General features: G+C 34.2%; 1 protein-coding gene across 2 annotated transcripts in view; it reads left to right on the top strand.

The window, feature by feature from the left end:
* The window catches only part of Smc5 (structural maintenance of chromosomes 5), a 111,735-nt gene that overhangs the window by 66,664 nt on the left and 33,489 nt on the right, over nucleotides 1-11,582 (top strand). For both annotated transcript variants that reach the window (XM_023721918.1, XM_004637163.2), the window contains exons 12-17: nucleotides 2,435-2,529; nucleotides 2,984-3,116; nucleotides 5,881-6,054; nucleotides 6,147-6,316; nucleotides 10,768-10,891; nucleotides 11,266-11,388. In XM_023721918.1, coding sequence (XP_023577686.1) covers nucleotides 2,435-2,529; nucleotides 2,984-3,116; nucleotides 5,881-6,054; nucleotides 6,147-6,316; nucleotides 10,768-10,891; nucleotides 11,266-11,388 — 819 coding nt within the window. The remainder of the gene's footprint in view (nucleotides 1-2,434; nucleotides 2,530-2,983; nucleotides 3,117-5,880; nucleotides 6,055-6,146; nucleotides 6,317-10,767; nucleotides 10,892-11,265; nucleotides 11,389-11,582) is intronic.

The following is an 11,582-nucleotide window of genomic DNA, read 5'->3' as shown; positions in this document are numbered from 1 at the left end:
AAAATTAAAAAAAAAAAGAATGCATGGGGGGTGCTGGGTAGATGGCTCAGTAGAATAAGCACTTGCCTGGCAAGCGCAAAAGCCCTAGTTCAATCCCTGGTTCCACAAAAAAAAAAAAAAAAGAATGCATTGGGTTTTGTTTGTTTTTATATTTTTTTGGCGGAACTGGGGATGGAACTCGGGCCCTTGAGCTTGCCAGGGAAGCACTTATACCACTGAGCCATCTCCCCGGCCTCAAGAATGCATTGTTTTAAATACTGGAAATTAATTTCTAAAATTCATTTTATATTTCATGCTGTTGCATAGACATACAATGAAAACTTTATTTTTATTTTATTTATTTACTTTTTAATTTAGTGCAGGGTCTACAGGGTCTCACTGCATAGATCAGACTTGTAGTGATTCTCCTGTTTTCAGCTTCCCAATTGCTGGGATTACAGGCATGCACCACCCCTCCCAATCTCAAGTGCAGTCTCAGTGTGCCCCAGGGGCAGGGCCAGCATGGCAAGCCTGGGATCGAACCTCTGAGCCTTGTGTCTGCCTAAGCAGGCGCTTTAATCCACTGAGCTATCTGACCGGCCCTAAAATTTTAATTTTTTTCAAATTTTTATTTATTTGGGACAGTCTCGCTATGCAGCTTGGACTTGTAACGATACTCCTGCCTCAGCCTTCCTAACCCTGGGATTTCAGGCATATACCACCACTCCCGGTTTTGGTGGCCAGCTCAGCACACCCAGGGATCAAACCTGGGTCATTGCATTTCCAAGGCAGGCACTTAGACCACCAAACTATCTCCCCAGGCCCAATTAAAACTTCTTATAATGGCCTTATGTCCTGTGACATTGATTTCACCTACTAAATTTTGGTAGCTGCTTAATAGAGTCCATCTGTATCTACGGAAACGGCCATGTTGCTTTTATACTTTAATAAGATAAATTAGATTGCTGACTTTTTTTGTTATATCAGTCTGATATTCCTTATAAACTGCATGGTTATATAACATGTTTATATGTTGCTGAATTCTGTGTGTGGTTGTGGGAAATGGTATGTAGTCATTTATAAACATTTTTGTCAGGTTTAAGTATTAGGCTTATGTATAAAATGATTTCAAGTTTTGATATCTTTTCAGGAGACAAGATATTGCTTCCATAGCTATTTTAGGGAATGTGATGAAGTTATCAGTCTGGATTTTTCTTTAGAATTGTTTGTTTTCATAGCATATTCAATTTCAGTAATAGGTGTAAATTTACTATTCCTAATTTTTTGTTAATATTTCTTTAAATTTGTTTTTAAGGAGTTTTTCTAGTTAAATGTTTTTGGCAAATTTTTCGTAGTATTATGTTTTTAATGGTTTTGGGATCTTTCAGTAGTAAGCTAATCCATGAATTTTTCATTTCATATACTACATATTTTGGTTCTAGAATTATGGCTAATTCTCATTTTAGTCTTTTTCTTTCTGCATTCATCATGATATTGAACAAACTTAATAACTACTTTAAAGTTCTTACTAATTTCCAACATTTGAGTTTGTGGTATCTTTTGTCTTGATTGCTTTTTCTGTTGGCTGTGGTGGCATTTGATTCTTATAACTAGTAGTTACAGTATATTAGAATTGTACAACTGGATTCAGTTGTCTCCTGAAAAGATTAGAAAGTTGATAAATCAGCTGGATTTAAATTCCAAGTTCTGTATCTTTGCAGTGGATAACAGTTGAAAGCTCTATTTCATTTTTTCAGCCTTTTGTTTATTGCTTTCTTTTAGCCTCTTAAAGTTTTTCCATGCTTTTGTAGTTTGAGAGTCAGCCAGACTACCCTCAAAAATGTTATTTATGAAGGATTTAATTAGGAATTTGTAAGCAGATTTTGAAACTTCATACTTTGCCACTTCTAGGAATTTGCCCTCTTACTGTACTGCCATTCTTCGCACCCCAGACTCCATCTTGACATTCATATAGCCAGATGACTATATCTTTCCACCTGAATTTCAATCCTGTTCCTTCACTCGATACTGGAAAGTATTCATGCCACAAGGAACATAAACACTCTTTCCAGTGTGAGCTTACCTTCAGCCAAGAAATTTTTATATTTTTGCCCGGTGTTTATAATTACCATTAGTAGAAAAGTCATAGTAGAAGATAGTTTGCCATTAATACGAGCATAGCTATTCTCCTGTATTACCTTGAAGCAAGTTTCAGACATTGTATTTCACCTGAAAATATTTAAGTATATATTTATAAAAGAAGTAGACTCTGTAAAAATAAAGAACTATAGCATCATTACCACAATAAACTTCTTCTAGGTATCACATATCTGCTGTTAACTTCTGATTATCCGACACATGCCAGAAGTTACACATACAGTAACTTTAAACATCATGTCAGTTGACAGTGAGAATATGTGGTAATTAAAATAATGTGTTCTTTCCCTATAATCAGGTTCGTGACAACAAAAAGCTAAGAGTCAATGCTGTTATTGCTCCTAGGATTTCACATGCAGAGAAGCCACCTTCAAGATCTCTAAATGAACTAAAGTAAGTCTTCAAAAGAACACAACTAATTTGTATATTTAATAATTATTTTTAATACCTCTTTGTAGAGCAGTATTTTTGTTATTAGCTGTATTCTCCCTTAGTATATCTTCTGAAGTCTAAAATAAGGAAAAATTTAGGCTCAGGAACATAACACATGGTATAGTTTACCATATGATGGTTTTAGGTCAGTATAATATTGAAACAAAACATAAATCATTACTTATAATGTAAAAGTAATTTCCAGAAGGACTAAATGTAAAAGTTGCAATTATAAACAATTGTAAATATCTCAATTCTGGATATAAGTAGACGTTTTTAACATAAACTTGAAGAAAAAATAAGTTGTTTGTAATCATACTGACAAGCAGGTAATTAATACTATTTTACTTACTGTTTATTGACCGATTTTTTAATGTTTCAAGAAAAAATGAAATGAATGCTTTTTTCCCCCCAGACAGTATGGATTTTTTTCTTATTTGCGAGAATTATTTGATGCACCTGAGCCTGTAATGAGTTACCTTTGCTTCCAGTACCACATTCATGAAGTTCCTGTGGGAACTGAAAAAACTAGAGAAAGAATTGAGCGGGTAAGAAAGTACTGAACTATTTCTGAAGCACAGTTTGATTAAAATTTCTCTCAAAGTAAGGCAAAAAATATATTAAAAATTTAAGTGTATTACTGTTTTTATAGGTATGCAGATATTATATTTGTATTTAACATTTGTAATAAGATACAAAATCTTGGCTACTGATGCTATGAAAAATTGATGTGACTTTAACTAGAATAAGAAAATTCTTACACTTTAGGGTAGTTGAATACAGTTAATACCATGGGGCTTGGAATATAGCTCAGTGGTACAGCGTCTGCGTAAATGAAGTTAATATGAAAAACACTCGCATACTTTTAATCTATGTTCAAACATTATATTAATATACTAATATTACTAATATACTAACCATTAAATTCTTATATTCTATATTATCTTTGAAATTAGTCCAGAATGATAGTCTGGGATAAAGAAATATTTTGCTGATCTCCTTAAAGATTATATTTAAGATTTATTGCAGTATATAAATGTTTTTCATAGAATCTTACTTTCTTGACAAGTATAACCACAGAAACTTTTAGTTCCTATATTCTGCAAATTTTATTTGGAATTTTTTTTTAACACTGGTAATCTCTGTCTCTGAACCCCTAGCAAAAGCAGAAACAGAACTCTCCTCGAACACATTTTTCCATAACACCAAACATCTATATTAATACTGCATGTAAATTTCTGGGAAACAAATATAGACCTAACTGCTATTTATAGTGTTGAATTTATGCCTTCATTCATGTAGAAGTTACTGGGACTTGAACCTGAGCAACATTACTAACTTGATTTTTGTTGTGGTAGTTTTTTGTTTTGTTTTACTTTTTGAGACTGAGACTTAACTGTATTGATCAGAATGCCCCTGAACTCACTATAGAGCCAAGGCTGGCCTCAAACTTGCAGCATTCCTCCTATCTCAGCCTCCTGAGTGCTGGGATTACAGGTATGTGCCACCACACCTGGCTTGTACTTGAATTTATGATCCTCCTACCTCAGTCTGCCCAGAGTATTAGGATTAAAAGCATGTACCAAGACACCCAGCCTTTTTTTCCCCAACAATCATTATACAAGTACTCCTAAGAGCATTCATTAGCAGGTCTCTACTTGACTAACAGAAGAGAAAAAATTAGTTTGTTAAATTACTTATAGCAGATTGCATTTATATTTGGTTAAAGTTATTGTGGCAGTTGTTCGTGGAAGCCAAAACTAGAGCCCTCCATATTGCTGTCTTCTGTGCCTTAATTCAGTGAAGTTTAGAAAAGAAAAATAACTTTATGCATTAAATACACTCAAACTTTAAATGATTATTCCCTCTGACTAAATTGGCTGTTGAATTTCTTAGGTTGAGATGTCTTTTTTTGTTATGAATGCCCTTCTCTATTTGTGGTTTAGATCCCATCTTAAACTTATTTTCATGAAATTTTAATAGGCTAAGCTCACATAATCTTTTTTTTTCTTCATAACAATTTTGTTTATTAAATATACACCAATAGTTCTTGTCTCCAGTTCCAACTAGTTAGGAGGCTGAAGCAGGAGGTGAAGGTCAGCCTGGGAAACTTTTTTTTTAGTAAGGGTTTACAGGGTCTCACTGCATAGATCAGACTTGTAGTGATTCTCCTGTTTTCAGCCTCCAAAAGAGCTGGGATTACAGGTGTGCACCACCATACCCAGTCTCAACTACCTTTTCAGTGCGCCCCAGGGGAGGGGCCAGCACGGCTTGCTGGGGATCGAACCCCTGCTTCTGCATCTGTGTAAGCAGGCACTTTACTCTGCTGAGCTATTTGGCTGGCCCTCAGCCTGGGAAACTTTTAGTGAGACTCTTATCTCAAAATTAAAAAAAAAAAAAAATAGCTGTGGTTGTAGCTTAGTAGGATGCTTATCCAACATTTACAAAGCCTTGGTTCAGTTCCCTAGTACTGCAGAAGAAAAACAAAACTAGTTCTCATCCTAGTAATGTTGGTTATGAATTTTTAGAGATTGGGAAAAATGTATCACACCAGCCACTGTTACTGGTTTTTTTGTTTTTTTCTTTCTTTTTTTTTTTTCAGTACTGAGGATTGAACTCAGCACTTCTACACTATATCCCTTGACTGTTTCAGTTTATTATTTTGCGGCAATATCACATTTACTTGCTAAGTTGCCTGCATGGAATCTAAATTTGACTTCTCCTGCCTCAGGCTCCCAGAGTGCTAATATTATAAGTGTGCTCTACCATACCCAGCACAGCAGCTACTCAGAATATACAGATACAAATATAATGTTGTTAAGGTGTTTAGAATCTTTTAGATTATGAAACTTCTTATATAAATTCTGGAAAGAAAAACCTCAAAAAAAAGCAGAAAAAAACCTCTGAAATCTATGGAAATGTTTAAGGTGTTTTAATAGTATAATCCAGGAGAAGAAAGTGTGAAGTACTTCACCTAGTTCAACAGTTCCATCTACTGGGCACCTGGCTTCTGCTGTTTTCCTTTCAATATATAGAATCCCAAGTAGCTCATCAATGAGTATAGCACTTCTGTGAGTGGTTTAGTTTTTTGTTCTCTGTCTCGCTTCTTTATGCTGATTTCTAAAAGAATAACATGAAATTTATCACCTCCCTTTTTAAAGATGTCATTAGGTAGGTCAGAATGAAGTACATGTAGTATATTATCTTCCAAAATTTACTTCGGTTTTTTTTTTTTTTATCCTTTAGCCCTTCCTTTAAAATGTGCATTATGATTTTTATTAGATTGTCATAAATTCTTGCTTTACATTGTAGGTAATACAAGAAACCCAATTAAAACAAGTTTATACAGCAGATGAAAAGTATGTGGTGAAAACTTCTGTTTATTCAAACAAAGTTATTTCTAGTAACACATCCCTCAAAGTAGCCCAGTTTCTTACAGTCACTGTGGATCTAGAACAGAGAAGACAGTTAGAAGAACAGCTAAAGGTTGGTTCAATTATTCAATTCATTGAAAACAAACTGGATTTTAAATACTTTAGAGCTTTATAAAAACATTAACCATTTTGAATATTCCATAGGAAATTAATAGAAAATTGGAAGCAGTGGATTCAGGGTTGATTGCCTTACGTGACACAAACAGACATCTAGAACACACAGACAATGAACTTAGACAAAAGAAGAAGGAGCTTCTCGAAAGAAAAACTAAGAAAAGACAACTGGAACAAAAAATATGTTCCAAATTGGAAAGGTATCTTTTAGCCTTTGGGGAGGGGATGGAGCTAAGAACCGCATGGGAGATTGCAAATTCAACTCACAAGCCATTTTGGGTTTTTTTTGGTTTTCGTTTTGTGGTACTAGGGTTTGAACTTAGGATCTTATGCTTGTCAGACAGGTTCTTATGCCACGGAGCTGTATCCCAGCCCTCACAAACACATTTTGTAGCCGTTCCTCTCCAAAGTTTTAGTTTTACTGCTCAACATATAATTTGGTCCATACTACAAGGAAGGTTATAAAGTGTTATGAGTTGATCTGTTGCAGTCCCTGGTCACATATGCTTTAAATTGAGGAACCAGATAGTTTTTATGGTGTACATATTTGTGTTGGGGGTTACCATGTTGGCCAGAAATGGGGCACACACCTGTATTCCCAGTGCTCAGGAATCCACAACAGGAGAAATACTGCAATTTGAAGGCCAGTCCGAGTGAACTATATATATAACTAGTACAAAAAATGTGTCTCAAGAGAAAAAAGAAAAAGAACAGAATGTTTAACATTTATTGATTTATTTGAAAGTAATAAACCCTTCATATGTTAGTATAAAATGTTTATTAAAATTTTTTCCCCCTTTAGTACCAGGGATCAACCTCAGGACCTTGTGCTTGCCAAATGGGTGCTCATGCCACTGAGCTATATCCCCAGCCCAAAATAATGTACCTTCCAAGCCAGGTGCTATTACTGTAGTCAGGAATTTGAGGCAGAGAATCACAAGTTTGAATCCAGCCTAAGAATATAGCAAGACCTTGTCTCAACATAAAATTAAAGTTTTGAGACTGAGGCAGAAAGATTAATGTGTGTAATATCAACCTGGGCTAGTTCAAGATTCACCTGTACTACATAGCAATATTCTTCCTCAAAAAGCTAGATAGGTAAGTAGGTAGACAGATGGACAGACAGACTAGATAGAATTAAATTTTAAAGTTTGGAATTATAGTTCATTGATTGAGTACTTTGCTTAGCATTTGTCTCGCCCTGGATTCAGTCCCACTAGTGTGGGGAGGGGAGAGTAATATAAAATTTTTTTAAAAATTTTCCTCATAAAATGCATGTAGTGAAGAGATTGATTGTGTTTTATAGTTGAAGTCAGTAGGTTTTCCTATTTGCTTCTGTATTCAATATGTAAAATGTAACTTAAGTATAACCAAGAAAGTCAGGCCTCACACAGATCTGTAGTTTGGAAAGGGGGTATCTTAATACATACTTTTCAGATAATTGTGGGGGTTTTTTGTTATTTTTGAGACAGAATCTTGCTATGTAGTTCAGTCTGGCCTTGAATTTACTATGTGGCCCAGGCTGGCTTCAAACTGTAATCCGCCTGTCTCAGTCTCCTGAGTGCTGGGATTACAGGCAGGCACCACCACCACCCAGAGCTTGGATGTTCTTTAATATTACAGTAGGACTTACTGAAGTGTAGTACATTAAAATTTAATGATAATGTGGAACGTGAAATTGTACCAATGAAATTGTGTACTCTGTTACATTAAAATCTACTGTGCTTTAAATGGATATTTTACTCATGAATCATTTTGTTAAGTCATGCTTTGACCATTTGGATAATACTGGCTCACCAATATTGATGCATTTTATTATATAATGTCAAAGAAGATAAATAATCTCTGATGCTTTGAGAATTAGGAAGCTATCAAGCTCCTAGTGATGAATTACACATTTTCTAAAATTCTAATTTTCATTTAAAAGCTCTTGGGGCTGGGGAGATGGCTCAGTGGAATAAGCACTTCCCTGGCAAGCGCAAGGACCTGAGTTCAATCCCTGGTTCCGCAAAAAAAAAATAAAAAATAAAAGCTGTTATTTTTTTAGCAACAAACATTGTCATTTATTTTCCTTAAAATGACAGGGTCAGGGGCCAGAGAGATAGCTCAGTAGAATTAGCGCTTGCCTGGCAAGCGCAGGGTACTGAGTTCAATCCCCAATATCGCAAAAAAAAAAAAAAAAAAAAGAAAAAGAAAGAAAAGACAGGCTCACTTTGTGCCTTTTGGAGGAAGAGAAATGGCCAAATACCCAAATCTGGATGAAAATAGTTTGCATTCTTTAAAGTAAAAATCATATTCCATAAAAAGGAGTCTAGTCCAACTCCATTCTCGGTTACTGCTATACTTTTTTTTTTATGCAACAAAATCTTCATGTATGTACTTCTATGTTATCACACAGAATATTAAAGAGAGATATACTCAGAATTTGAGGTTTAATAAAATTGGATTGAGATTTAATAAAATTGATAGTATTTACTGCTTTTTATCAAGGACATTCTTAAGTAGCTCATATTTTTAGAAGCTTTTTGAGTGCATAGCAGTGATGAATCTAATGACTTAGTATACTTTCACTATCTTGATTGATTTTAAAGCACTCATATTTTTACTCATTATTACTTTTATACAGTGTACAGTGCAGCTATCTACAGTGGGAAGGACAGTGGCATCTTATTACTCTACCATGAAAATGACTTTTGACCTCACAGATGCTTGAGGTAATTTTAAGCATCTGCAGGAAACTGGACCACATTTATATATCCATTAAATTCAGAATGGTAGATGAGGAAAGCAGAATGTATAGGCAGAAAAATGATCAAATTCATCTCTTTCTGGTTGTTTTTTTTTTTTAATCAAACCTGAACGAATAATAGCGAAGGACAAGGTTTTGATGATTTTCACAAAGTAAAATTGGTGTCTAGGGGTTTATTTATTTCCTTCAGTTGCATCTTCCCTTGTTACAATTAAGATTAAATCTGCTTGGCTGTAATGACCACATATTTCACAGAATTCTATACTAAATGTGAATATTGTTGAAAGTGTTCTCCATAAGGACTAGTAACCTATTACTAGAGCTCAGGTAGCCATTCTCAGAATTGATTATAAGTCATTTTATATTTAGATTTTTTTGTAGAAACTGGAATATGTATGATAGGATAAATATCATTAGGGTGTGAAGACTAAGGAATAGGAACATGGCTTTCACTCAGGAGTTCCCCCATATCCTACCATGTTGTAGCCTAGACCTTTTTGGTTATTGTTGTTCTTTTAACTTCTTCACCTTAGAATAAAGATAAGAAAGATTAGTAATATAGTAAGTCTTGTATAATAAAGGGCATCTCATTGCCTTGAGTAAGGTGTGTTCAATATGACCTATAATTTATGCTCCTAAATAATCTGTAAATTAAATTACATATTTGAGGTATGTTTGGAAATTTTGCTCTTTATTTTTAATCTTTTCTAAGGCAAATAATCACCCATTAACTTTTAATTTAGAAATTAGTAATGTATTTTAAGTCTATTGCAAAATTTTTCTAATTTAGATTCCATAGAATTTTTTTAAGTTTTAAACACAACCTTTATGATGTGACTACTATATTGAACATTGGACCCATTGCCTAAAAGTAACTTTGTCTTCTTTTTGTTGTTGGTTTGGTTTGGTTTGGTTCTGTTTTTGTTTTTGTTTTTGTTTTTGTTTTTGTTTTTGTTTGAGATAGAGTCTCATGCATTTTAGGCTGGCCTTGAGCTCACCTTGTAGCCCAGGCTGCTCTCAGACTTGCAGTGATCCTCCTACCTCAGCCTCCTGAGTGCTGGGATTATAAGAATGTGCCACCATCCTGTTATTTATTTGTTACTGGCAATGGAACTCAGGACCTTTCACTTGCCAGGGGTATATACTATGCAACTTAAGTATCTCCCTGGCCTTGTCTTCACAAAATAATGTTGATTTTTTTTCTTTTGGTGAATGATTTTAGTATCTATTACCGTCCCACTGTCTGATTTCTACATTTATTCACTTCGGTCTTCCAATGGTGACCTGGTTAATGGTCTCTTCCTGACTAGTTCCCTAACCATTTAGTTCATCCAGAACACTGTTGGAACTGTCTGTACTACCTGTCTTCTTTACAGGTTGCATTTGAAAATTATGTTTTCTATCATTACTGTATGAAATTTAATGAAACATTCTTTAGACCAGCTTTCATGACTTCTTAGAATTTTGTTTCCCTCACTTTCCTCTTCTTCATAAAGAGTAATAGTTATGGGCCAAGTACTATACTGTGTTGTGTGTTTTACTTTCTAAAATCTTCTCTACAATTCTACTAGGAAATTACCATTATTATTTGCAACTTATAGATGAACTGAAGCTCAGAAGAACAACTTGGCCAGAGTTCCACTGCTTAATGAGTGGCAAATTCAAAGCTACCATCCCACACCCCTAAGTCACCTTTCTGACTCCATAGCCTGTACCATTACCAAACTGTGCTGGACATATAATATATCTCAAAAATATTTTTGATCCTGATTGATTGCATAAATGATTATTTTATACAACAGCAGGACTAAATATAGCACTAAAAACTTCAGTGATCCTAAGGCTTCACTGAAGCTTCATTGTGTATCACTGATTTTCTTCATCATTCTTTGTGTCATACAGTTTAAAGCTGATGGAGCAGGATACTTGCAACCTTGAAGAGGAAGAACAGAAAGCAAGTAACAAAATCAAAGAAATAAATGTTCAAAAAGCAAAACTTGTTATAGAATTAACAAACTTAGTAAAGGTAAGACATTTAATTGTAGCCATTTCTTAAAAAACTATTAAGAGAAAAAAGTAAACTTCTTTAGAGGACTTCATTAGAGGAATGTCTTGATTAAGCTTTTCTGCTCCTTTAGCTGTGTAAGCAAAAGCTTATTTGGTCGACATTTTCTCTGCAGGTAGAAATAGGTTGAAAACACTCATTCTATTATTTTACCCTGAATGTCCCTCTTAAATACACAGAAAAATACTTTAATTTTTTTCTTTAAATTTTTTTCTTAAAGAACTATGTGAGAGTTATCAGTCAGTAAAAATGTTATTTTTTCATAATTTATCATAAAAATAAACTTTTTATAGTTTTAAAACATAAAAACTAAACTGTTAGGGTTTTATTCCTAGAGCTGTACTTCTTTGCATATACAAAAAGTAAATTTAATTCTTCAAAATACTACGGTGATCTCTGAAAAGAACAAATTAGAATCTGATTATATCGCTGCATCTTCAAAGCTGCGCCTCATAGAGGTAAGATTTTTATCCTTTATTTTTATTTTAAAATTTTATTCTCTAGAGAGGGAAAGGAGATGAGCTAGGAAACATGGCAATGTTAAGCCATGCAGTTATATCTAAAAGATGAGCAAGGCAATGATCCTGAGAATATTCAGAAGATTCTTTAATCTAGGAGTTAATTGGAAAGATTCTCACCCTGACTAACTATA

The sequence above is a fragment of the Octodon degus genome, unplaced genomic scaffold (genome assembly GCF_000260255.1).
Source record: "Octodon degus isolate 3935 unplaced genomic scaffold, OctDeg1.0 scaffold00087, whole genome shotgun sequence".
NCBI classification, from domain to species: Eukaryota; Metazoa; Chordata; class Mammalia; order Rodentia; family Octodontidae; genus Octodon; species Octodon degus.
This window is presented reverse-complemented; position numbering and strand designations above follow the sequence as displayed.